The 27230-nt window shown below is 34.5% G+C and overlaps 3 protein-coding genes across 8 annotated transcripts; 2 read left to right on the top strand and 1 right to left on the bottom strand.

Annotated features, from left to right (window-relative positions):
• Nucleotides 1-229: 229 nt before the first annotated feature.
• On the bottom strand, nucleotides 230-5679 carry LOC118033503 (probable LRR receptor-like serine/threonine-protein kinase At1g67720). The gene is made up of 15 exons (XM_035038511.2): nucleotides 5262-5679; nucleotides 4350-4887; nucleotides 3693-4204; nucleotides 3389-3521; nucleotides 2930-3001; nucleotides 2786-2854; nucleotides 2574-2645; nucleotides 2408-2476; nucleotides 2075-2247; nucleotides 1746-1999; nucleotides 1462-1588; nucleotides 1299-1364; nucleotides 1028-1214; nucleotides 812-944; nucleotides 230-686 (listed from the first exon to the last, which is right to left on the bottom strand). Exons 1-15 carry the CDS (start codon nucleotides 5329-5331, stop codon nucleotides 357-359), a joined length of 2805 nt encoding a protein of 934 aa, XP_034894402.1. The 5' UTR covers nucleotides 5332-5679; the 3' UTR covers nucleotides 230-356.
• A 2311-nt stretch (nucleotides 5680-7990) lies between these two features.
• On the top strand, nucleotides 7991-12034 carry LOC118033515 (E3 ubiquitin-protein ligase AIRP2). Of its 2 annotated transcripts, none has more exons than XM_035038529.2 (5): nucleotides 7991-8291; nucleotides 10449-10611; nucleotides 10802-10868; nucleotides 10968-11199; nucleotides 11317-12034. In XM_035038529.2, the coding sequence occupies exons 2-5, from the start codon at nucleotides 10492-10494 to the stop codon at nucleotides 11522-11524; spliced, it is 627 nt and encodes a 208-aa protein (XP_034894420.1). In that variant the 5' UTR covers nucleotides 7991-8291; nucleotides 10449-10491; the 3' UTR covers nucleotides 11525-12034. The 2 variants fall into 2 exon arrangements, with proteins under 2 accessions (XP_034894420.1, XP_034894419.1); XM_035038528.2 differs by lacking the exon at nucleotides 7991-8291 and adding an exon at nucleotides 9316-9966.
• Nucleotides 12035-16346: 4312 nt separating this feature from the next.
• Nucleotides 16347-21055, top strand: LOC118033510 (two-component response regulator ARR11). Of its 5 annotated transcripts, XM_035038522.2 has the most exons (6): nucleotides 16739-16878; nucleotides 17631-17730; nucleotides 18795-18947; nucleotides 19094-19480; nucleotides 19664-19740; nucleotides 19872-21055. In XM_035038522.2, coding segments are annotated over exons 2-6 (1617 nt in total). In that variant the 5' UTR covers nucleotides 16739-16878; nucleotides 17631-17729; the 3' UTR covers nucleotides 20871-21055. The 5 variants fall into 5 exon arrangements, with proteins under 5 accessions (XP_034894411.1, XP_034894409.1, XP_034894413.1 ...); XM_035038520.2 differs by lacking the exon at nucleotides 17631-17730 and having other exon boundaries at nucleotides 16347-16878; nucleotides 19667-19740; XM_035038518.2 differs by lacking the exon at nucleotides 17631-17730 and having other exon boundaries at nucleotides 16350-16878.
• Nucleotides 21056-27230: the final 6175 nt, after the last annotated feature.

A 27230-nucleotide genomic window follows, 5' to 3' on the forward strand; every position in this document is an offset into this window, starting at 1 on the left:
ATATATATATATATATATATATATATATATATCCTTGTTCAATGCCAATTGCCAATAGGTCAACCAAGAGAATTGGGAGGCAACTCAATCTGCTTGGGGCACAAGGCTCTCCCTCTCTCCACCTGTTTGAGAGGGCAACACAATCATGACGTCTTCCACAAGGTGCCTCTCAATTGTTATTTTCTTCTTCTTCTTTCTTCTAGTCAATTCATTTATTTTGACAAAACAATTGTGGGCCTCTCAATTTTATTGTATTGTAACATTTAATCTAAAAAAAAGGTACAAAAAACAACAAAAATCTGTGAATATGGTAAAGAGTATATGTTACAGATAAGCAAAGGCTGCTGGAAAGAAAATTATCTGGCGGCTGGGACAAGGCAACCATTAGATGAGTCAGGGCTCTGGCTCTCAATCTCAAGAAAGCTTGTAAGTAATGTTTTCCGGGAAGATTGTGCCTTTGAACTACCAGAATGTAGTTTTTGACTGCCGTAAGTTCCCTTTTCAATCTTGTTAGCTTCTTGTATTGCCAAAATTATTTCTTGCATCCTTGGTCGCGAAACTGCACGCTGTTCTACGCACTGGATCGCAACTTCAGCGATCCTCCAAATGGACTCCATCTTCACATTTCCAATTAGGACAGGATCTACAATGCTCATCGCATCTCCTTTACGAATCAAGGCCCTTGCCTGCACAAGATCGCAGCACCTCTGGATTATTGAGTCTTAATTTGATTTCATAGACTATATTTGCTCTGATTCAAGAAAGATGCTTATATGTCTTTGGAAAGAATGATGACAGTGAAAATGCATACCCAATGAACAATGTTCATCTCAGCGCCAAAATCTTCTGTCGAAACAGGTTTTTTCCCTGATAACAGCTCAAGGAGAACTACTCCAAAACTGTAGACATCACTTTTTTCAGTCAATTGCTGATTTGCATAGTACCTGGAGAAGCAGTAACATGATTGGTTAAGCATTAAGCAGTAGAGGAAAATGATGGTTACGCACACCAGACGATTGTGCCTTACTCAGGATCCAGGTAGCCCACTGTTCCTCGTGCAACACTTGATACATGGGTTAAATCCTCCTCTGCTTGCCTTGAAAGCCCAAAATCTGAAACTTTTGCTCTCATATTGATGTCTAGGAGGATGTTGCTTGTTTTAACATCGCGGTGTATGATGCTGGGGTTGCATCCGGTGTGCAAGTATTCAAGTCCTACAATTATCTAAATATATGTTTATTCTGTGAACTTGTAAAACAAATACTAATGCATAAACAAATGAGAAGTTCTAAATTAACCTTTTGCTGAATCTTCTGCAATCTGCAGACGAGCAAGCCAATCCAAGCGCTTCTGGTTGACAGAACCTGTTAAAAGGTCATCTCATTGATCTTGATTCAAAATGTTACAACTAAAGAAACAGAAGGGTGGAAATTGAGCAATTATCATGTGCGGATTGCAAACCATGTATGTGATCGCGCAAAGTTCCGTTGTGCATATATTCATAAACCAGTATACGTTGATTTTCTTCTTCACAATAGCCGATCAAAGGAACCAAGTTCCTGTGATGAATTCTTGACAAGAGGGCAACCTGCAGGTACGTTAATGGAGTTAATTAACCAGCCCTTTGGCGATCATAACAGTGGCTTCGTGGTCTGGTCTCATGCTAACAAAGTTTCTTGTTCTTTAACCCTTCAAGGTTTCAAATCTAGAACTCAACAAATTATGTTGGCTGACTATGATGTTACCTCAGTCACAAACTGCTGGGTCATATGAGTGGTCGAGTCACCCATTATCTTGACTGCCACTTCTTTTCCATCTTTCATCTGGCCATAGTAGACAGTCCCAAAACTTCCTCTACCAATTTTTTTGGAAAAGTTTTTGGTAGCTTCTTCAATCTCAGAGAGCGGAATATAGTATGAAACTCCTTCATCCATCACATGCCAACCCCGTGATACAGAATACGCAGTTGAAGGTTTGGCACTAACACGCAAAGAACTACCTGATGGACTCAAGAACACTTAAGAAATGCAGAAATTTTTGCTATGCAATAGGAAGATAACTGAGGTATACAGACCTTGGACTGCAGTTTTTTGATGAGACGTCTTTCTTTGCAGATTACGCAAGAACAGTAAACTTCCTATCAGAACAACTAATAGTGCTGCAAGTATGCCAATCGAAATTCCAAGCATCAACTTAGAATGAATCTTCTTTCCTGCCGCTTTATGCAGTCCAGGATTATGTTCATAACTGCAAGAGAATAATATTGTAGCTCTTTATAAATGTTCTGTGCCACACAGTATATTTCATTCTCTACACCAATTTCATATCAGACAACAGCTCGCCACCTCTTTTATTATCGTATAAGCCAAAGGGTAAACAATGACATACAATAATTTGATATACTCACTTGATAATAACTTTTCCAGTTAGCAACCCCGAAGGTATTTCCCCGCTAAAGTAGTTGTTCTGTATGTACCTGCATAAAGGCATTTTACAGCACTGAGTATCGGAGCAGTGTCATGGAAACATATAGTATATAGCGACAGTTTAAGTACGTCAAGAGTGCTACTTACAGCTCTTGTAAGTCTGGCAAACTACCCAGGTACTTGGGTAATTGACCACTCAGTTTGTTGTTCTCCAGATGCCTGGATGGCCATTAAATAGAGCAGGAAATGGACTAGTCAGTTTTTTAACAGATGACTGTAAATCCGCCGAAATATGAAGTAGTAAACATGGTTTTTTAGCATAAACTTGTGAAATGTAAGCCGTGAATTTCAAAGCTTACACTATTTTCAAATTAACAAGATTGCTTATACTAGGGATTGGCCCTGTAAGGAAGTTACCATCCAACCACCTACAAAAAAGAAAAGGATTAAGATAGAGAATAATATGAAGTATTTCAACTCATATATTGCATAGTATCACTTACAATTCTGTCAATGTCTCCATGTTATTAATCTCAGGTGGAATCTCCCCTTTCAGGTTCTTTCCTGACAGCGCACTGTTCAGCATGTTAGCAGAGTCACTCTTATAAGGATCTTAGCAAGTTCGAACCATAAACTTCTTAACTAAAGTGGCAACATTTCTGGAGTCCAGCGCAAGTTAGCAACACCTTTTTATATTGTATAGAAGGAAAATATTGTGGCCTTTCTGAGCATAATTGATTTATTTTTTCTCCAAGTTGATGACCGCAGCATGCAGTTAAACATGGAAAAGCAAGTACTCTAGTTGACAAATCAATGAACAGATATGAATGGAATAATAAGTGTTCACACCCACTGCAACTACCTGCTGTTTTTCAAACACAAGAGTCTAAAATGCAATTATGCAATATACTTTATGAAATATATGAACATGATCTGGAATTAATCAAGTGAGAAGAAGTTACATTTTAGTGATTCTTGGTGGTGTGGTTGAGGTGCAATTAACCCAATCCCAGTGAGCAGGAACACAAGGATCGCCTTGTTCATTTGTCCAAGCACTTTCAGCAGACAGAGAACGAAGGGCGTTGAGAACAGTCACTGCCAGTGAAGTTGTAGTTATTCAACACAGCTAATATTATTGGCCAAGCACATTCTTTCTCATAATGTTATGAAATATCAAGAACAGCATAATGATTTGGAGCTCTGCATACAGATGGTTTTTACTTTTTAGGATTAGATAAACTCCAATATGCTGAGATTTAGACTTACCATCTTGGCTGTCGGTCCTTGGTTCAATCTTTAGGTATTTACTAATCTCAATCGCATTTAAGAGTGGTCCTTGTGTAGAATCTCGGGTCTTGACAAAAGAGAATGAAAGGACAAAATCCAGAGTCACATTCATGTAGCTGGGTTCATAAAGTGTGTGGCTCCCATTGGCATTTTCTGCAATATTTACCACTGCGTTGCTGTAGTCAGGAAAGTAAGGTTGCTGCAATTTGAATTTCCGAGTCTCATTTGCTCCCAAGTCTTCAATTTCGGCAAAATATGCATAAGCTCGAGCATTGGCAGGGAAGTCATCAAGGTTCAACCTATAACTAAGTGTCCCTTGAGTGCCAACAACAGCTGTTTGCATTACTTTAACAGGAGGGTATTCTCTAGTCCTAGTGTCTATGTACTTTGATGTATTGATTCTAACCGTGCCAGGAGCCACACCTACAAGATAGTTTTGCCTCTTCTCAAGATCTGAATCCCAAATTCTGTCATACGGATCATCCGGGTACCTGAGAGAGGCAAATGTTATATATTTTGACATCTTTGCATGTTTCCCAAGAACTTGATTTAATACAGAAGTGAGTGGAAAGCTAGTTAATGAAGTGCTCTATTAAATCTACGCTATCTTTATATAACATTTGGAAATCAGCTGACCTGATGACATCCTTGCTCAGGGCCCCAAAATTTACTCTGGCTGCTACCTCTAAGAAGAAATTATCCTCGAAATCAGTTGCGTACATTGAAAGGTTGAGAGGTCGCAACTCTAGAGTGGATATGAAGGGAGAACCAGTTGAAGCACAGCATATACACACATCAATTGAACTTGAAGGAGCCCTGATAATCATTTCCTTCACATACACTCTTGAAGCATCCAATACCACCACAGTCGACCACTTAGTTGCATCCAAGTAGATATCAAATTTGGGGTATGCATCTCCATTTCCTAAGATTCCATACTGAAATGTGGCACGGACAAGATACCGACGTCTCTCTTTGGTGCCAAGAGTGTAACAATACTTCTTGCTGTCTATCGGAAAGTCTCGCCGTCTTCGGTACTGCATATTTCCGTTTGGAATTTCTACCTCTGCTGATTTTCCATAGTTCATGATAGTGCCATTGTCTGAAACCCATGCAAGTCCAGTTATTGGATCTGTGTAATTACTTGTGCCTCCACAATCTATGCTGATGAATTCTGCATGTTGAACAGCAAGCACACACGGAAAAAAACATCATTACCATTCTATTGTTTTCTTTCTTATTGTTTCTGTAGTAAATAAATTAGGTGACTGTGACTTGACTTGTATCCAGCAGGCAATCGGACAATGAGAAAATCAATTATTTCCATTTCATTTCTTGATTTCATATACTTTCTCTTACTGTTGTCATCACTAGTGTATATATTGCAAAAGCATGGAAAAATACTTCAGATTCCGACAGGAAAACAAGTTGGTAACATGGGACGACATTTTACTTAATCCTGATCAAGCAGGGATTTGCTTGAAGACCAAAGAAATCAAATGAAAACATTCTTAGAATAACAGAGCTGCAGAATGAAGAAGAACTCACCTGTAACTTGGCATATAACAGAAGACATGAGGAATAAATAAAGAAGCAGAAAAAGGGAATACGAAGCCATTGAGGAACAGGAAGACAAAAACTAATCCTATGATCCTTTTGTTTTAGTGTTAGAATTTGTCAGTGATTGATGAGCTCCATAACTGTATGTTGTTAAGTCGAGCATCTAAGCTACTTTCCTCCACTGCTCAGAACTTGGCTTTCACTCTCTCTTTCTTCTTGATTGATGAGGGTGTGCGATGTTCACTCACGTTATGTCCTCCTTTTCCCTTTGGAATCTTATTTTTGGAGCAAATCAAAAGATCTCAAGCTCTGCTTTATTTCCTTTTTTAAAGAAATCCTACTTGTACTACCAGTTTGTTTGCTCTGTTGAAGAACAGGAAATCTTGTTTCTCTTATATACAGACAAAATAACGCGTCCACTCATCTCAAATAATCAAATTATTTTTGTAAATATTATTACAAGATCAAAGTATGAATATGGAATCTCATTAATTGATGAATCAACAACTCATTAAGGCTAGTGATCCCTGTCAAAAGGGTCAGTGGGGGATTGGGATTGAAACACTAGCCATGCATAAAGCATCCCTAAAAGCAGAGAAAAGCAGTAGGATTGCTGCTGTTGCGGAATTTAATAATCTGCTCTTACTTTAGCTTTTGTGGAGCACAAAATCTACTTTTTCTGTCACTTTGGACCAACTTGTCTTTTGCTTTGCAAGATTTTCATATAGCTAGTTTGAAAAAAATATACAAATCACTGTCTGTTGATTTGGACTACCCCGTTAAAATAACATGTTATTTTTTAAATTATAGAACATAAGTTACAAAATTTAATTTACCATTAAAGGCATGTTTGCTAGTGTGATTACAGTTGTTTTTCAAAGTGTTTTTCGTGCTGAAATACATTAAAAATAATTTTAATTTTTTTTTTTAAGATCAACACATTAAAATAATCTAAAATATATAAAAAAATTAATTTTTTTAAAAACACAGTACAACTACATTTTTAAATACTTTTTAAACTCAAACAAATGAATCTCAAATAAATTCTAACGTATAAATTATATATTAATATAATAATTTTTAAAAAACAAACTACAAAACTTATAAATATTCAAATAAACTATAAATACTACAAGAAAAAAAAACCAAATTACAAGGGAATGTGTGATTTAAATGTTAAAATAAATCAACCTAGAGTTGATGCAATATAATCTCTTGAAAAAAATAATAGATTGATCACAACTCAATTATTCTATTATAACTCAGTTTGATATTTTTTAAAAAAATTAAAAAATATTTTTTTTTAATAATATTAGTAACAGGGTTAACCGAGTGAACGGATTAACTTTGATCAGTTGATGTGATAAGGGCAAAGATCTGCATTGGTCCCACCAAAATCTTAAACAACAAGAGAAATGATCGTCTGACTTCGGAAGTCTCAGAACATTACTAAGCCGATGACATGGCATCTTATTAGCCATTAAATTTCATCCATTGGCTCACAATAGAGGAGAGAATCTTATGTCCATGCAAAACATTAACACCAAAAGTAGGGTATGGTGAAACTTTATCCAATAAAGGAATACAGAAGAGCTCCAATCAAAACGGTCCATGAAATCTGGCTTGTTTTTATAATTGTTTGTGTTTTCACTTTTAGTTGGAAGGTCGGTCGGTTGAAAGTTGAGATGTACAACAAGGATGACCCAGTTTCATTCTATAATAATAAAAAAATTAGTATTGTTGATTATGATATATAAAAAAATGCAATTTATTTAAGAAATTTGATGTTTGGATGGTAATTAATTAAATATTTATATACTTATTTTTATTTTGTTTTTGTCTAGGAAGTACAAAAATTAATGAGACTAATCCTAGCGCTAGTAAAAAAGGTTTTATAAATGAGATTAAAAATAATAAAATCAATAATTTTAAATAAGTGATAATAAATAAAAAGAGTTTTTAATTCTAAAAATAAGGGTGTTTGTTCTTGATATTTTGTGATTAATGTAATGAGATATATAAATTTTTATAGTATGAAAAAATAAACTTTTTATCTAGATGGCTAGAGAGTATTTATATCTCATTAATCTTGTTGTTTTTTATGAAAAGTTCTTTGCTTTGGAATACATTAATAAATGATAAATATTTCCTTTTGAGAAGTCTTTTATAATTCTATAGATGTAAGGGGATAAATATCTATGAAATGAATATTTCATATAATTAATATGAAGGTTCTAAAATAGATTTTCAAGTTCAATTGGATTTGACGAGTAGTTAGATCTAGAAAAAATAGATTTGATATCATTTCAAACCCAAAATAATTGAATCCAAGCATATTAGATCTTATAGGATATCCATGTTTATTTAAGCTAACATTTTATTTATATGTTTAGACTTTTTCGAAGCACAGAAATATTAAATAAAAAAATACTGAATCATGAGTTGACTCTCGGATTTATTTCATCTAAAAGGAACTAACAGCTAGAATATGCTTATTTGTTATTTTTGTTTGTGTTTAATTAGCCTAAAAATCTAGTTCAAAGTGCTGATCATGAGTTGGGTTGGATCTATCTTTTTATTTTTCTTTTACTAACAAAACATTAGTTTTTTTTAAAAAATTAAAAAATATTTATCAAATGACTCGCCAGGTCACAATCCGGATAACTTTTCAAAGGGTTAAAAAAACAAACCCAAAATATATAAGATCCCAGATGAACAGCTTTGACAGGATTCTCGGCTATTATCACCATCAACACCGCCGCCCGTGAAACTTAGCTTCCGTGACTCAGAGGGCCTGGTTTCTTCAAGTGCTCATAAATACATCCATGGGGAGGTTCAACAATCTGGTTGTTGGAGAAGCAATGAGAACGGTCTTCGGTCTGCAACCAGCTGTCTCATCGGGCTTCACTAGCCTGATAGTTGAATCTGATCATCCACTGCTCAGCCAAGCTATATAATGCAGGCAAGAGCTGGGCAATTCCTGTGATGATATTAGCTTCTTTAACCCAATCTTTTCAGGTACACAACTTTAGGGTTAATCTTAAGAAATAGCAATCAATTTGCAAATTGTTTGGCGTCTTTTGCTAAAACTTGCAGGGAGGAGTGTGATTTTATAGAGGATGTTCCTCCTATTGCTTTATTTTTAAGTCACGCATGATGCACCATCTTTCTCCAGACATTATTAACTAACGCAAGGATTCTTGAGTTCCTAAAAATGCAGCTGAGGTTAGTATGAAAACTGAACAAAAAAAAAAAATATTCTTACTTTATGTTTTTTATACTTTGATTGGAATATTCAATATCGAAGAATTAAAAAGTTATATGAAAAAGTTATTTTTTTCAATTTATAAATTTGTTGAGTGGCAATAACAACAAAATAAAAGAAAAGGGGCATAATGGCAGCCTCGAAGTTCACTTCGAGGGTGAATCTATAAAATATACACAAGTGCGTAAATATAGTCGTTGTTTGTTTTTGTACTGGCATCATATTTTTTTTAAAAAATTTTTTTTTTATTTTAAATTAATTTTTTATTGTTGTTTTTTTTATAGTTTTAATGTATGAATATTAAAAATTATTATTTTAATATATTTTTAATTAGATATTTTTTTAAAAAAACAATAATTACTATATTTCTAAATACCATATTATAAGTTCACTTGTTTTGAGGCTCAAGTTTACCCATATAAGATTAGCTTTATAATTTAAGCTAAAGTTTATAAGATGTTTAAAAATATAGGAGCAGTTATTTTTTAAAATATTTTTTACATGAAAATATATTAAAATAATATATTTTTTATTTTTTAAATTTATTTTTGATATTTGCATATCAAAATAATCTAAAAAAACAAAAAAAAATATTAATTTGAAACAAAAAAATAAAAAAATATAATTTTTTAAAAACACAAAAATAAACTATATCTAAATTATAGAACCAATAACACCCACGGCAGGAAAGAAAAGTTGTGAAAAAAATTCAAGTATCGGTCTCATATTTAATATTTTTCTCCTTTTTTTTTCATTTGTGTATATCAACTTTTTTAAAACCACCAATCAAGAATTTTTTGTCCAGTTTTTATTAATTGTTTCATTATTTGATGTGTTCTTTACCTCCACGCTATTAAGCTACAATTCTTCTCTTACACCCTTGGAGGGAACTTTCCCTTCCCAATTATTTTCCCTACATGGCACGATTGAGAAATTGAGAAGACTATTTTTATAGAATTTTTCCAAGAACAATGGTGTTTAATTGACGAGGATAAGGAGGAAGGAAAGTCAACATCAACAACAAGATGAGATACCTTAGCCCAAGCTTTGATTTATATTTACTACAGAAAAATAATGCATGCTAAGGAAAGGAAAGATACATTGGACAGACAGACAAGGTATCTCTTTCTTTCCTTCAACTGTGAAAGAGGTTTGATCACTAAGCAATGCCCCCCCCTCTTTCTCTCTCTAAGAGTCTCCATCTTCTTTTATCCTTCTTTCCCTTCCAAGCTCCAACATTCCCTCAACAGAACGAAGCCATACGACCTTCCTCAAAAGACACCTTTTTCTCATCCTTCCACCCTTTCTCTCTCCCCCCTATCAGGAGTCAAAAGAAGATAACCAAATGTGGCGAAAACAGCCCAGTAAATCATCCTTTAGAGAATCTCTCAAAGCTCTTGAAGCTGATATACAACATGCCAATGCGATGTAAGGCTTACAATTTTATTCATTTCCTTACTCCTATGCTCATTTTGATATTTTATCAGTAATTGGTAAAGAACCCTGCTTTACTTTCCTGGACTTGTGTGATTGCCTTCTTCTGTTCAGTTGAGGGATGTGGGCTAGGAATCTGTCACAACAAAGATAATTAATTTTTCATCAACAAAGATAGAGTTGGTGAATTTGAATACGAAATTGGGTTTATGATGGATGATATGTGTCTTTCGCCTGTGCTTTTCTAATTTGGTTACAAGTGCTGTAATTGGAAATGGGGCATATCCATTAACAAAGTTCCTTATTTTCTAATACATTGTGTTTCTTATTTTCTTTTCGGGATTCGTTTGGACACAAAGTTGACTTTGATCATTTTTCTAGTTTGCATTTATTCTTCATGTAATATTCCTTTTCTATGCTTCTTGTGAACTGTTAAATTGAGGTTTGATAGGGGTTTTTGTGGTGGGGTTTTGCAGGGCGGCTGCTCTCCCAGGAGATCGTGGTGGGAGTTGTGTGCAAATGAGGTTGTCATATAGCTCCTTTGCCCCCTTCATCTTGTTTTTGGTGGAATGGATGGACTATAGTTGTACAGATGCCCTCCCTAGTTATTTAGGCCTTCTCCACATACTTGTATATAAGGTAGGTTGGTGTTTGCTTCAGCTTATACTTAATCACTCCTTCTGAGTATTATTTTTGGAACAGATTAGAGGGCTTAATTAGAGGGTTGTTTGTTGAAATGCAGTTCTGAGGGTTTTTTCCTTTTCTCTTTCATTTTCTCCTCCTTTTTTAGTAGCTTTAATACACTCGAATTAAGTTCATTTTTATCCAGGTATATGTTGATGGAATGCCATCGTTGTCCTCCAAAGAAAAAAAGGCCAGTCTAAGGGAATTTTATGGTATGTACATTTCAAGGACTTTTTGCTATTGGCTTATTGTCCATCTTCTCTTCTTTCTTGTTTGACCTCTGAGAGCTTTCAATTCACCTATCCTTTCAGCTATCATATACCCTTCTCTGAGACAGCTTGAAGGTGAGTTTATTGAAGTGGAAGATAACCATAAGAGAAGCAGCACTGATGTTTTGAGCAGAAAGAGAATGGAAGACCAGAGGGAGCTATCTGAAAGCGATTTTGAGAGAGACGAAGAGTGTGGGATATGCATGGAAAATAGTGCAAAGATGGTATTGCCCAACTGTGGGCACTCCTTGTGCATCAGCTGCTTCCATGACTGGTAAGTCAGTTCCCAATTATTCATTTACTTCTTGTAGTTTGCTTCTTAGCATAACGATTAGGAGCTGCACTTCCTGATAATTGTATCTGCGAAGTAATGTAATCAAATTTTGGACAGGAATGTGAGATCTCAGTCCTGCCCTTTTTGCCGTGGCAGCCTAAAGAGAATGAGCTGTACAGATTTATGGGTTCTCATTAGTAATGATGATGTTATCGATACAGTTGCTCTCGCGGAGGAGAATCTAAGGCGTTTCTACCTTTACATGGACAACATGCCTCTTCTAGTGCCTGAGACTCAAGCGATTCTGTTTGATTACATGATCTGATTTGTTGAAAAAGAATGCAGTGAATCATACAGGCTACCAGCCATTATTGTACATACTAGTATTCGATGGAGCAGTTCGATTCATCCACCATGTGGCTGGTTAAAAATGACGTTTCACTGGTAGCTCTATGTGATCAACTAAATTGCTGGATACTTCCCCGTGAGCTATGAATCAGGTGGCAAGCAGGAGAGTTGAGAACTCAAGAAACATCATCAGCGGAATGAAAGGTTAAGCCCTGCATGTATATGGGATGAGCAATACATGTAATTAGTAGATACGAATAGAAAAGATATTATGCATGGCATTCAACTCAGCTTTTTGGAACCTGAGTGTTGGAAATGAAGAAGCATAGAAACTTATTGCTTGTGTGAGTACTTGGCCTATGTTTACCACGCTGTGTTAGTCCGGCAAATATCATGGATCAAATATATGATATATGACATGTTCCTTGCAATCATGAGATTGCTTAAATAATCAAGGGGCCTGCCTGTTCATAGTTTTTTCCTGCAATCACCAGTCGGGCTTCAGGTTTTTCTCCATTGGTATCTTTTCCTTTCACTTTTGCTTAGGAACATAATCTCGTTTATCTTCCCTAAAGATAATGTATTTATAGAGAAAACTTAGTTGAGATTCTCCAAATGATCTCGAATCCAGTTGATAAGTATATCCGAATTATGAACTGAAATTATCAAGGGCATGTGCGCTTGAACTTAATCTCCTTAACCTTCCTGCAGTGATGGGGCTGTATCGTATCCAACAGGGCGGTGGCCCGTTTGGCCTAGTTATCGTAATCCAATCTGTCCGGTGAATCTGAAATCAGCTCCACCTCATACACCGCGCTCCAGGTCCAGTATCTTGGATAAGGGGTGATAATCACGGGCGCCGAATATCACTTGCATAACAGGAGCTCGATTTCATTATTCTTTCACAACAAGACCATGCCTTGGGATAATGTCAAGCTTGATCAAACACAAATAATAAAATAGAAAATAAAATAAAATCGTGAGACATTATTTTAATGTAGAATCTAATGATGAATCCAACTACTATTGTAATAACTTTTTTCTGTTGTTAATTTTATTTTAATATTTAGCATCACGAGGAGGTTGAATAGGTTGCTTTGGTTTTTCATGAACTTGTAAAACCAAAAACTTACAAAGACAATGGTGCCACAAAAAGTCTGCATTTCATTACCAGCGCAAAAAACTAGAGGTATATTTTTATAGGAATTTATATTTGATACTGTGACACATAATATTTTTTTAATTTTTTAATATTAGTACAACAAAACCATAAGAAAAACACTAAAAAATATGATTTGATATCTGTTTAAGTAAAACATATTTAAAAGCAGAAGGTACCAAATTAACTACAAGAATAAAAACCATGCTTAGACACTTCATTAGCCGCGTCAAAAACTAGATTAGGGCATATTCTCGAGCAAATTGTTCATTCCATTATTTATTTAGCATCTGCCAGCAGGTAATTACAAGATTAGATAGTGAGAAAAATAATGAATGCATAAAGTTCAAAGAATAAAAGATATAAGATTTAAGCATCATAGGAGGGAATTAAGGGGAGAGTTATATTCTAAACTTTTAATTAAACAAATAAAAAGCAACACCCCACTTAAGAGAAATTCCCTATTTGTTGCTTACCCTCTTTTTTAGTATATAATTCTCCTTCAAATAAAGTAATTGGTAGTGGGCATTTCCTTTTAGAGTTTTCCTCTTCCTTTTAAAATCCTTTCCTACCCCACTCTCAAAAGGTAATTAATAATCTTTAATTAAGCATTGATTAATGTCGAAAGCTCTTAATCACCCATATAAAATCATTAACCTAAGAGAATAACCAGCAAATTACTCTGAGATTGGTCCATGGTTAAAAGAAAAGACGTTAGACCCACTAATGGGGTTCGAGAGATGTACTTACAAATCAGTACTTCTAATTGCTAATTAGAGGGCCTAAGTGAGTGATTATTGGTCCTAAAACGGTGATTAATTAATGATGAGATGCCCTCTTTTTATCAGCACCAAGTTTGGAGCAAATGGCACTACTAATTGTGGCCTCAAAATCTCTTGCTTTTCGGAAGTTGCTATCGTGGCCTCCATCAACGACTTCTAGCTCTAGATTGAGATACCGATTGCCATTAATTCCTTTCACATCACAAGCACACCATGAACGATCGAGCATCATTCTATATATCCAGCTATTATAAGAAATTAATCCTGCCTATCAACGGTTAGTGAGCTCCTGAAACGTTTTCCTTTTACGTGAGAGTGCTTAGGTCACAAGCCTGCATGTCATGTTGGTATTCGTTTCCATTTCTCGGCGAAAACCATCAGCAGAATTGAAAGAAGCTCAATCACCCTGTGAGTGCTGTGCGTTCCACCATCACAAACAACGCAGGAGATGGAAGAAAGGACGTGAGCAGAAGTAACTTTGATCTCATAGCTGCTAGAGCTAGGTAGAGATTACGATGGATTCCCACTTCTAGCTAGGTTTTCAAGCTCGACACATCATCAAAGCGTGGAAAAAACGACCCAATACATGCGTGACAGCAGCCAGAGCTAGCTCGAAAGACGAGAGATTTCCACCAGCTTGCATTGAGAGGAGGAGTAGGTGCCACTTCGTCACTGGAATTTGCTTGTTTAAAGCTTGATGAGTCATGCAGCTCGTTGAGCTCCGACACTTCTGGTTCTTGCTGGGTCATATGATTGTGTACCCTTTGGACTAAAATATTACAGAACCTTACACAACCATGCATGTATGTGCATAAATATGTTTTAATTTATAAGAATTATTGAGAATCCGTAGGTTTCCATTCTCCCACCATTGATAATTTAATATAGAGTTCTTTCCCTTCCAAGGTGAGAGAGAGAGAGAGAGAGGGATTAGCTTAGTTTGTATTTATATTTTAGGTCTTGTCTTTAATATATTTTTATAAGCTTAATGGTTCTCAATTTGTTTTATATTTTAGATCATTTTCTTATTTATTTTTTTAGCATATGTTTTTATATAAACGGATGCAAAACTTTTAGAAACTCAAATCTAATATAGGTTTTTCTGATTAATTTTTTATAAACCAGATCAGCTTGGGTTTCTTATTGGAAGGCATTTCAATAAAATTTGATGAAATATTAATAAAACTATAAATTAAAGGATGATTATAGAGATAAATTGGATTTAATTAAATTTATAGAGATATATTGACAAAAAAAATTGATTAGCCATTCAATCCAATTAATCTTTCCATCAGTATCGAAATTATTGGTGGATTCCACCAATTTAATTCCACCAATATCGAAATTACTGAAGGATTCCACCAATTTAATTTATTAACATCATTTCAATTCTTTTTTTTTTTTTGTGTTAAAATGTCCCACAATTAAGATTGGCTGTGGGTAGTCGCAACTATCAAAATTCTGATCAAGGATGCATAGATGGATTAATTAATTAATTTTAATCTAAGTTAGGGTAACTTCAAGTTATATAAGAAAAGCTTGGATAGTGGCCTAACTCATGTCTTTGATATTGTTGTAGTTTTATGATTATAATTTTAAAAAAATTATTTTATAAAAAGTACTTTTAGTTGAAGTTGGTTTGATATTTATATATATTTGATTAACACTGTAATTGAAATTAAGGTTGAATTAAAAAGTAACTTAATATGTTTGGTTAAAATAATGCTTTTCAAATTGAGATTATATATATATATATATTGATGGTTTTTAATTTAAATATTGTAGATTTAACTACTGTTATTACATTATGAAATAAATAATACTTATATCAAATATTTTTTATTATTCCATTAAACTATCTACAAATTCATCACGTACGAAATCCATTCGACAAAGACTACAGTTTCCTTGGTTTCTTAGACGCACAACAACATCAGGTAAAATATGATTAGGAACAAAATTGGGATTGCGATCAAATTCTACAATTCTACATCATCAAGTGATCTCCTTTTAATTTTTTTTGAATAAAACACAATTAAAATTAAAAATAAAGATTGAATTTTTTTTTAACCAAGTTGGACCAGGTTCAATGCATTTAGTTTTGGACAAGACCCGGTTCGGTCAGAACAATGGATAATAACTCCACTGTTCACGTGAATGGTGGAGTTTCACTCTCCACTGTCCGTAGATTTGCAGAAAGCAGCTGAGAGCTGCTTTCCGCAAACCTGCGATTTAAACAAATTTTGTATGGGTCCCACATGAACAGTAAAATGTGTTTTAATATTACCAAACATTTGACATGTGTGGTTTGTTTTAAAAGCAAAAGCTACCGCATAAACAAACAGGCACGAAGACGAGCCTTACTTATAGACCAGCCAAGTAGTCAGAGATAGCAGCTATTAGGATATTTGTAATTGTTTTTAAAAATATATTAAAATAATACTTTTTATTTTTTAAAAATATCATAACTTCAAAATGATTTTAAAATGTATAAAAAATTAATTTTAAAAAATAAATAATTCTTTTTAGAAATTTTCACAATTCTAAATGACCTTGTTGTCATTAAGTCAAGATTAGTCTTTCCTTTAATTATTTCATTACGAATATAATTTATTGGTTCAGAATCTATGCAAAAATAATAATAATATCATTGGAATGAAGATTATCATTAATCTAATTGGATTAACTTTTAAAATTCCTTTGAGATGCATATTTTTCCATTCAAACATTCTTTAATTCCACCTCAGGCTCTATTTTTTCTAGAAAGTAAATTCTATGTTAGATTTCTCACAGCTAATTCCTATCTTTTTTTCCGTTTTGAGCTGCAAGATGAACATAATTTCCTCCATCTTTTATTGCCATGATCAAATACTGTAGTAACAAAGTCAAGCCTCATAATTTCTCTCGTGTAGAATCTGTAAAGTGCTTAGAGAGAGAGAGAGAGAGAGAGAGAGAGAGAGAGAGAGAGGCAACTTGAGGTGGCAAGGAACTCAACAGGAACCGTTAAGCTGAAACCTAAACCGGCGCCAAAGACAATATTCTGTTGGGTGCTTTCTTTTTCGTTAACTTTCTCGACAGTGCATGTCTCTCTGTCTCTCTCTGTTTCTTATTAAAACCAAAACAAACAAACAAACCCAGTTTTCACTTTAAAAACCCAGACAAGTTACTCTCCTTAAGGACTGGTACTACTCTACTCTCTTAATTCTCACAATCATTCATAGTACTGACTCTGTTTCCCCGTCTCCTTTTCCGTCTCTGCCATGATGGAGAATGGTTTCTCCTCTCCCCGGAATGATTCGTTTCCTGCTGGTCTCCGTGTTCTCGTTGTCGATGATGATCCCACCTGGTTAAAAATCCTTGAAAAGATGCTCAAGAAATGCTCTTATGAAGGTTATTAACTATTTTCCACCTCAGTTTCTTGCTAGTACTGCTCTTCTGAGTTGCTTCTCGCGGTTTCTTTTTCACTTGAAAACTGCCGTTTGAACTGGGTTTTATTTTTGCTACCCATGGTTTCATTTCTGTTAGATGGTGACTTCTACTCCATGTTTCTTAATTTCCTGTTATTTGGTGTTTTCTTTGAAGGGATATCTTAATTTCTTTGTTATAAGCTAGTCCATGGAGAATTCGCAATTTTTTTTTTTTTGTTTTTTTAGTTGAGCAAGTGACATGCCACTAAAGGGATCATGCTAAATTGTGCACGGAAGGTTATTCTATTGTTTTTGAGCATTTCTGGGGTAAATTGTTTCCAGGAATTCTTCATGTCAGCTCAACTAATCTAATCAGAAGCAATTTGTTAAGTGAAAGCATTTCAAGTTGCAAATTTAGAATGTGTGAATTTCATCTCTGTAGACTGGCTCATATGTTATTGAAAATGTGGAGTAATTGTAAGGGGTTGGCTCACTTGTGGGATTTTGACTTAAAAGTCTATAAAAGGCTAAAAGTTGTCTTTGAGTCGATTAAGAAGTGCTTTTATTCTCCTTACTGAAAAAAAAGTGCTTTTATCCTCACACTTCTTCTGTGATCTGTTGCTTCTCTTGATTTCAAGATTTCAACTCTGGAATTACTTTTTTGAACAGAAATCTGCAATTTCATCAATGATGTTGTGCTACTCTTTACAGATTTGCCCTTTTTCTTTTTTGCAGCTGGTTAGAGTAATTAGAAGGTTTATTGATGTTTGCTCCACTTGCCAACTAAACTAATGAAAGTATGATACACAGAGACAATGATTATATCTTCCAAAAAGTTGAGTCTGAACTCCATGGAGTTTTATTATTCTAGGCATTAGATGATGATAACTTATAAGTATGATTGATGGTTAGTGCAGATTTGTTTACTTTATGAGACAGCATGATTACTAACTACAATCATTTTGGTCTGCTACAACGTATTTCATCGAACTTCTTCAATATGTAGCACTACAAGGAGCAGTTAGTGATAGGAATTAATGTGTTGGATTCTTGATGGAATGTTAATGTATCACCAAACCTATTGAAACGGCACCGACATGGCAAGGAATTAGCTCATCTCAACTTGTTTAATTTTTATCTTCTGAGGGTATTTAATTACCTCAGCTGTAGTAATCTCAAGTGTGATGAGATTGAATAGACTATGTCTGTCTGGCAACGTTGTTGGCTTTTATGTGTTGATGGTTCTGGTCATAGCTATCATTGTAGCAAATGTTGTTGCCAATTATATTTGCTGTTTAAAGTGATTCTGGTGTTGAAGACCAAAATAATGATAATAGACAAAATCATGATTGGATGAACACAAATATTAATAGATATAAAATGTATGAAATTACTAGATTTTAAAGGATATTTAATCAAAAGAAATTTGTTTCACCACAGAACTAATAAGCATCGACTTCTGAATTTTGATTTCTGGCCATCTAAACTACTTCCGTGGCTGCCTTTTCTTTTGTTTTTTTCCCTTACCAAAAACTTAATGGAAGTGTAGTGGGTGGAAAAGCACCTCCATTACAGTTCCGATTAACACATGCTAAGCTGAGCTAATCATTGTACATGCTAGCATTAATGTGCCTTGGCATTTTCATTCTATCTAGAAGGATATGCTCTATTAATGCGATTCCCTATAAGTTCTTAAGCACATAAAGTCAACCTGGTTTATGGTTTTTATGCCTTTAACATCATGATGTTCTTCTAACTTTTTTAGTATTTCATATCCTCGCAGTATTATCTTGTTCAGTGAAATCATTCTCTTAGGTTGGATTTGATTCTATAGCAAGATTCTTGGCTTTTGACCATATGTGGAGTGTTTCACATTTTCATTTGGAATGCTTTGTTTAGTGACCACCTGCGGTTTGGCAAGAGATGCTTTGAACCTGCTTCGTGAGAGGAAAGGTGGATATGACATTGTAATCAGTGATGTCTACATGCCTGACATGGATGGTTTCAAACTTCTAGAGCATGTTGGACTGGAGATGGATCTTCCAGTAATTAGTCGGTTCCTTTCTTTTACTCAAGGAATTTCATTTCAAAGCCAGTCTTTTAAATTTTATGTATACATGCATGCAAGCGTTACATGCACTGTGTATATAATGGAATGTTGCTTCGGCTTCTGACCAGATGTACTTTTCACCTTACAGTGATGTCTGTTGATGGAGAGACAAGCAGGGTGATGAAAGGCGTCCAACATGGAGCTTGTGATTATCTTCTTAAGCCTATACGAATGAAAGAACTCCGGAATATATGGCAGCATGTATTCAGAAAGAAAATACACGAGGTAAGAGATATTGAAATTCTCGAAGGGATCGAAAGTTTTCAAATGACTAGAAATGGATCAGATCAATATGAGGATGGGCATTTTCTCTGTGGAGAAGACCTTACTTCGATAAAGAAAAGAAAAGATATCGAAAGCAGGCATGATGAAAAAGACATTGGTGATAATACTTCTACAAAGAAAGCTAGAGTAGTTTGGTCTGTAGAACTTCATCAGAAATTTGTCAAAGCAGTAAATCAGATAGGATTTGATAGTAAGTATTTATTCGAAGTTTCATTTCAGAAATTTGGTGATTGGATCGTTTCAGGAATTATGAATTTTCCTATAATTTATTAAAACTTGATAGCATTGAATTGTCTTCATGTGGTTTTCAATGATATAGCCACATCTTTGTCATGTTTCTACAGAGCAATGACAAGTAATGTCTGTTTGGCAGAAGTTGGTCCAAAGAAAATACTTGACTTGATGAATGTGCCGCGTTTGACAAGGGAAAATGTCGCTAGCCATTTGCAGGTACAAGTTAAGAAAATCAATGGAGGAATATTAACATCTTTCTGTCATTTTTAAACTCAAAATGTTTTATGAGCTTTCTTGACTTTTGAGCAGTACCGTATTCCTCATTGGAAAGGCTTTCTTCCATGCAGAAATACCGTCTCTATTTGAGTAGATTGCAGAAAGGAAACGATTTTAACAATCCTGTTGGTATGATAAAGCAGTCGGACTCACCTCTGAGTGATTCTGTTGGAAGTTTTGGCTCTCACAATTCAATCAACTTGCAGCCAACTGATGTTTCAAATGGGTGCTATGGATTTTCTGGCAGTAGCTTGGTTCTTCACAATGTGGATCCCAGAAGCCACGATGGTGATAGAAAGATACTTGTTACAACGCCTGTGGCAGAACCCAAAAGAGGCTTAACAGTTGATGCTCCCAATCCTCGTAAACCCAGGATTTCACAGATGGAATTTGGTCGTCCGCTTGCACCTCCACGATCAGAAGTAAATTTTTCAACATTTGATTCTTCGTTACCAACAAAGTATCCATGGTGTGGAATTCCAGAGATTCGACTCAAACAAGAACATAATCCACTTCATTTTAATGATGGGTTTAGCCACCTACCAATGACTGGTCAAAAGCAGCTTACACGAGCTGATTATCCACAGCCTGCTCCGGCCATCATTTCTCCACCTTCCTTGACAGAGAGAGAAACCGGTTGCCCTGTCAAAATTAAGCCTTCACGTAATGACTACGGCAGCAATGCCAGCCATGTAAGTTCAACAGCAAGTGCAGTTGACCCTATCCCTCTTCAAACGAAGACCAACTCGACAAATCATCAAGTGTCAAGCACTTCTAGTATGGAAAATCAAGGCCTGAATATGAATTGCCTTACAGATGTGGAATCTTCCAGAAAAAACATAAATTTGGGAATGCCGCCTTTGGCTACTTTGGATGAGGGCTTGCAAGTATGTTTTGTCCCAGGTGATTACTATATGAATCTCGGGCTCCAAAACATAGAGGTTCCGGAATATTTTGACCCAAGTCTTCTCACAGACGTACCGATACACTTGAATGATGGCCTGAGGTTTGACTATGAGTTCTATGACCCCACAGAATATGCTCTAATAGATCAAAGCTTGTTTATATGATGATCCCCGTCTCCCTTCAATGATGAAGGATCACCTGGCTTTTCTTTTTCTGTACCAATATATTAGAGGGGTAATCTAACTCTGGGTTGGGATCTTATAGTTTCGATCGGTCTGGTCTTGCATGTTGAAACATGTATAAGCATAATAAGGTTCCCTGTTCATGTCTGGCTCAGCTGGCACCTGCATTTCTCTCTGCTGCATGCTGCAACTCTCTTATTCCTTGCAAATTTTGTAATTACATGTTATTAGCTGCTGCAAGTTGAAATCTGATCTTCGCACCTCTGATTCTGATGCTTTAACTGGAATGGCTTTGTGTCCATTCTATGCACATTCTGCTTGATCAATGTAGAGCTAACTCAATTGACGGCATTGTAGAACTCTCTCTGATAAGGTCCAACCCTTCGTTCAGTGGTGGCGCGCCCTTCTTTCGCCGCTATACTAAATCAACTGCTTTTGTACGTACTAAATGGACTGGTCTGTCTATGTAGGTTTTTAATTGAAATTGTGTCAAATACAGCAGAAATGAACAAAGAAAAAAGAGAGGAAATAATAGTAGAGGGAAAGGAAGAGAGCCAGTTTCTATTCGAATTTTAGCTCTGTTCAAACACTAGAAAATTTAGCTTAAGTGCGAAACCAGGCAACACGTTATGCAAAGCTAATATTTGAGAATAAACAGAGATTTTATAGTTCTAGTTTGACATAGCAGGTGATGCGGGGCAACAAACAAAAAGAAATAAAACTAGGGAAAGGAAAAAAAAACAGAAGCAAGGAAATAAAAGCCATGAAGAATAGAGAATTTAGAGGAGGAATAATATGTGATTTTTATTCCTTTCATTAAAATTGTCTCATAAAGTGAAAAAGTAACATACAAATAGCATAATTTAAAACATTCAGTTATTGGGCTTATTCTATTAATTTAAAATGTCTAACATAAATAATCTAAATAAATAAAACAAACATAATAAAATAGGTTCAAATGGGTTCAATCTTTCATGCAAAGAGTAACAACCTGGGCCATCATTTGTCGTCTTTGTCCATAAATTCATTTAATATATGGTGTTGGTCTAGTGTCCCTACCAACTCTCCCGGGATTGGAGAAAATCGACCCCATCAAGTGTAACTCTAAATGACTTTAATGGTATTCCCAAAGATCTGGATTAATCTGTTGCAATGTATCTCTAGTGATCTAAGTGCAATTTGAATTAAATCAGCCTACTCAACGAACTAGAAACCGTTGAACTCTACCATTCTTGGTAAAAGCAATTTGTTCATCCAAAATAATATCAATATTATCATTTTATAATGATGTCAAGATGAAAAGGGTAGAGGTTTCCATAGGATCATCAAGAGAGGAATTAAATTGCATTTCAAAGGGATCACTTGTAATAGATGTAGTTTTTGATATACTAGATCCTTAATATTAAATGTGGAGCTAATGTCAAAATCAAGTGGTAAATCAATAACATAAGCATTTGAACCAACCTATTTTAGCACTTTGAATGGTCTAGCACTATGTGCATTTAATTTTTGATTGGTTTTCGAAGGATACCGTTTGAGTCTAACTTGTATCATAACATGGTCTCTAACATTAAATTCATTGTGTCATCTATGTAAATCAACTCAAGGTTTATATTGTGCATTATTTGCTTGAATCTACTTAGTGATCTCAACATGCAAATCCTGAACTCTACATAAAAATGACCTGATTAACCCATACACCCTAACATTAGGAGACATGAGAAAAAGGTCTAAAGACTTACTAGGCTTGTAACCATATACAACTTCAAAAGGACTCGTGTCTATCGACCTATTAACAAAGCAATTATAAGCAAACTAGGATGTAGGAATAACCAAATCTCATCTCAAAAGATTGTCTGAACTCCTATTAACCACCTTGATTTGTCTATCAATTTGAGGGTGGTGAACACTAGAAAACTTCAACTTAGCTCCTACCATATGCCAAAGGATTTTCTAGAAATAAGTCATAAATCTAACATCCTTATTTGAGACTATGGTTTTGAGAAGACCATGCAACTTGACAATCTCATCAAAATAGAGTTTTGCAACTCTAGAAAACATTGATGGTCTTAGTATAAAGGAATAAAATAGGGTCCATCTTATAGAAGCGATCATACCACAAAGATTAGAATTATACTTCTTTTGTAATATGTGGAAGTGCCAAAATAAAATCTATATTTGCATCTTGTCAAGGGCAAATAGGGACATACAACAGGGCTGTAAAAAAATTTAGAGTAGTGTTTATATTTTTCTTAGTATTTAGCTAGCTGGAGATGTTTCGAAAATTCAACCTACAAACTTAACTATTATCTCTTTTTAAGATTAGACCAAAAGAACTTTAATGATTCAGTATAATTTAATTGCTTTGTATTTCTTATAAGGAGTGTCTTGAGATCTCCAACATGAAGTCTTGTATATATAAAAAAAAGTGCAGTACATTGGATGTCTTCATGATACAAAGCTTCATTATCTAAAACAAACACTGTGTGACCTGGAAGGCGGTATAAACCATTACAAGTATTGGGTTACTGTTCATTCTTCTCAAATCGATATTTCCTCTAACATTCTAGACCAAGATTCATGAACTTCTTTGTTTAATATCTCAAATCTAGTAACTTCAACACTCATTATGAATTCAACGGTACTGTTGGGGTACACCAGCAATTTAATGGCATCTGCGTCTCTATTTTTCATCTATGATTTATTTTCAATCAAATGAATAGACTTACAAATACCTAACCTAACAACCATACATGTGATTGAGCTTGTTTTGTAGGAGTGAGATATGGAGGTCCTTGTCGGAATTACATATAATACAAATAGTGGCACCATAGGCAAGCCTGACTATCATGAATAATTTTTTTTTTTTATCATAGATTAAGTACTTTTAGTTTGGCATCGTTAAGTTCTCATTAAAGTAAGCCTATAAGGTGAAGTTCTGATTAAGTACCTCGCACATAATAACCAACTCCCGAGGCATTATATTCTACTTAAAAACAACCTTTAATAAATGTCAGGCACAAGAGCATTAAGGCTTGGGCCTTCATCATCTTCTTGCTTAACTTGCTCAAATGCCTTATTAGCTCATTTACCTCTATTGACAACTCCTTGGTTCAAATAAAAAATTTTTCCCCAGAAAAATTAATAAGCAATATAGAGGTGCAAGTTCCTTGGATGAAAATGATGATAGAAAATCAACAAGCACCAAGAAAACTACGCTTCTTATGAATATTATTAAACTCAAAACCAATCTACATATCATTGAATTTTTTTAAGTATCAATAAAGACTTCTTTATGTGACTTATAAACCCTAATAAACCGCTACGATCCGTGAAGAAAAACACTTAAATAGGTGATCTAAATATTTTTCCTTTCGGTTTTGTTCCAATAATAGCCTAAGCACCTGTTGTCATTATCTCATAAAAGTACCTAGCCAAAATGTATGACTAGCCTCATATAATTTCATTTTTGTCTTAAATGTAATTCCATTCATCTCTTGACAAATTATAATATGATGATATCTCTTTAGGTAATCTTGAGAAATTTGGGTACTTGCTATCATAAATCTAATATTTAACCCAATCAAGGAATTTGAAAAACAATACTTGATTATAATCTTGTTGATGAACTCATTATCTACACACATTCTCCATAATCCATCTTTCTTAGGTGTTAAAAGGGTAAGTATAACTGCACAAGCGCTCAAATCTCTCATCGTAAATCCCTTTTTATAAAGTTCATATACTTGTCTTTAAATTCAACATGTTCATTAAAGTTCATCCTATAGTAAAAGGAATTTTGGTAATGTGGCACATAACTAAATTTATGCACGTGTTGAATGTCACACATAGAGAGGGTAAACATTCAGGTAGCTCAAAAAAAAAAAATGAAAGAACATCTAAAAACTCTTCAACACTTTCCTTACCTCTTTAGGTGGTTTATTTAAATAATTTTCTACAACCTCTTTGGCCACTAAAGCAAACACAACATACTTTTCACAAACCTCCTTGTCAAACTTCTTATGACTTATTATATTGAGCCCTCCCTTTTTCACTTTTTCCTTCTTCTTGCTATTATTATTAAGCTTTAGTGGTAATCTAGTAAGTTAAATCTTTTTACCATAAAAAATAAATGAATATGAATTTGATCGTTCAAAGATGGTAATGTCCAAATCATATAACCAAAGCCTACCTAAAATGATATGTCCTACGTTCATAGAAATTACATCACACCAAATCTCATCATGATAATCCAAGATATTTATGGGAAAAGAACATATCTCCTTAATTGTTGCGGATGTATTGTTAACTCAGAGCACATTATATGGTTTAAGATGTGAGATAGACTTTAAGCTTAAGCAATATATGCTACTATAGAGGAAATATTTGTATTGATATAACCCTCACTATTTATAATGATCTTGCAGGATTTATCTCCATATTTAATATAGGTGTAAAAGAATAGCATTTCTCTTTTTCCAATCCTTGATTCCTTTAGATTGTGTTAAGGCCATCTAATTACACTTAACTTGGTTGTCTCCCATTCTATAAAATATTCTCAATCTGGGAAGAATATTGATCTAACACATCCTACGTAGGTTGGACTCATTTTCCCTCAACATCTAGGACCTGAAAATCAATCGGGATGAAGTTTATATACCTTATCATCATAATTATATTCATCACTCATATCCTCTTAATCCTTTATTAACAAATCCTTATTGGGACAACTAAAGGAAACATGACCAAAACCTTGATACTTAAAACATTAAATCATTGAGGTTATCTTAGATACTTTATAGAGAATACCTTTACCATGTCTTCCCTAGGCATCTGGGCAATAGTAGGATTATGTTTACAGGGTGAAACACCCAATAAAAAACTATTACTACCAAGTTAGAACCTAGAAGGGATACTACAGGCGTCCTAACATCTTATACACTGACTTTTTATAACCAACTCGTAGTTTTGCACTAAGGTATAAGCTTTATCAAGGGTGGACACACCTCTAAACACAATCTCTCTTTTAAGGTCATCATTCAAGCCTTTATGAAATCTACTTAGAGTCATTATCTCATCCTTCTAACCATTCACTCTTTATGTGATACTCATTAATTATGTATATATTTATTAGTAGACTTATTTCCTTACTTAAAGTTTTTCTACTGGTCTAAGACATTGTTCCTATAGGAATGAAATAGGTATTTCTTTTGTAACTTAGTTTTCATCTCAACCCAATAAATAATAAAATATTGACCTCTCCTAACCAAAGACTCTTCTATACTTTTCCAATAGAGTTGAGCAATACCACTAAGTTTTATTTTTGCAAACCTTACCTCCTATTCTTAGACAAATTATACTAATCAAAGAATTAATTCATGTTATAGACCTAACTATCAAAGATACATGAGTCAAGTTGACCCTAAAAAATCAAGTCAGGGCTTCTATCGTGATATGTCTCATGACTCAATCATCAAGGTCATCGTAGTTGTGGTGATCCTGATTATGGTTATATTGGTGATTCCTAGGGTGAACTAGTCTTTGATGATAAGTTTTGCAAACCTTACCTCCTATTCTTAGACAAGTTATACTAATCAAAGAATTGATTCATGTTATGGACCTAACTATCAAAGATACATGAGTCAAGTTGACCCTCAAAAGTCAAGTCAGGGCTTCTATCTTGATATGTCTCATGACTCAATCATCAAGGTCATCGTAGTTGTGGTGATCCTGATTATGGTTATATTGGTGATTCCTAGGATGAACTGGTCTTTGATGATAATTTTTAGAATGCTTACTATTGTTAAAGTCACCAAAGTCATTGTGGCTCTATTGGTAGTCATGATGATAGTTTCTACAAGGAGTTGTTCTTCGATGATTCCTATAGTTGTCATTAGAATGCTTACTTTCACTAGATAACCTTATTTGTAAAGTGTATAAGGGTTTCACTCTCTCATAAAAGTTGTTCATTTGTGTAGACATTTTGTTCATATCAGCTCGTATAAGTTATAATTACTTTTGAATATTTCTAAGAACATTACTAAAGGTTGGGTCCATGGCAATTGTTGAGTTCTAGATTATTTATTAAACGACCACTTCGTAAACACATGTTATACTAATGCTAAAACTATTATTGAGATCACAAATGACACTAGTAAGTAAATTGCAATATAAAATTAAAGCTAATGTTTAATTATTTGTTTATCTTGAATACCATACAGTTTATCTTGAAGACTAAGCAATAATAGATTAAACTAAGAAAAATAGCATGCAAGTAATGTTTGTCATTTAAATGCACACAAGTAGTTCAAAACACAATGTTTCAAATTTCCCCATAAATTT

The sequence above is a fragment of the Populus alba genome, chromosome 10 (genome assembly GCF_005239225.2).
Source record: "Populus alba chromosome 10, ASM523922v2, whole genome shotgun sequence".
NCBI classification, from domain to species: domain Eukaryota; kingdom Viridiplantae; phylum Streptophyta; class Magnoliopsida; order Malpighiales; family Salicaceae; genus Populus; species Populus alba.

Coding starts and splice junctions, on each gene's coding strand:
- LOC118033503 (XM_035038511.2), bottom strand. CDS start 5,331: ATGGCTTCGTATTCCCTTTTTCTGCTTCTTTATTTATTCCTCATGTCT. Junction 4,888..5,261: donor TGTTATATGCCAAGTTACAG/GTGAGTTCTTCT, acceptor TTCAACATGCAG/AATTCATCAGCATAGATTGT. Junction 2,248..2,407: donor ACTGGAAAAGTTATTATCAA/GTGAGTATATCA, acceptor ATTCTCTTGCAG/TTATGAACATAATCCTGGAC.
- LOC118033515 (XM_035038528.2), top strand. CDS start 9,884: ATGTGGCGAAAACAGCCCAGTAAATCATCCTTTAGAGAATCTCTCAAA. Junction 10,612..10,801: donor TCCACATACTTGTATATAAG/GTAGGTTGGTGT, acceptor ATTTTTATCCAG/GTATATGTTGATGGAATGCC. Junction 10,869..10,967: donor CAGTCTAAGGGAATTTTATG/GTATGTACATTT, acceptor CTATCCTTTCAG/CTATCATATACCCTTCTCTG.
- LOC118033510 (XM_035038518.2), top strand. CDS start 16,749: ATGATGGAGAATGGTTTCTCCTCTCCCCGGAATGATTCGTTTCCTGCT. Junction 18,948..19,093: donor GATGGATCTTCCAGTAATTA/GTCGGTTCCTTT, acceptor TTCACCTTACAG/TGATGTCTGTTGATGGAGAG. Junction 19,741..19,871: donor ATGTCGCTAGCCATTTGCAG/GTACAAGTTAAG, acceptor TCTTCCATGCAG/AAATACCGTCTCTATTTGAG.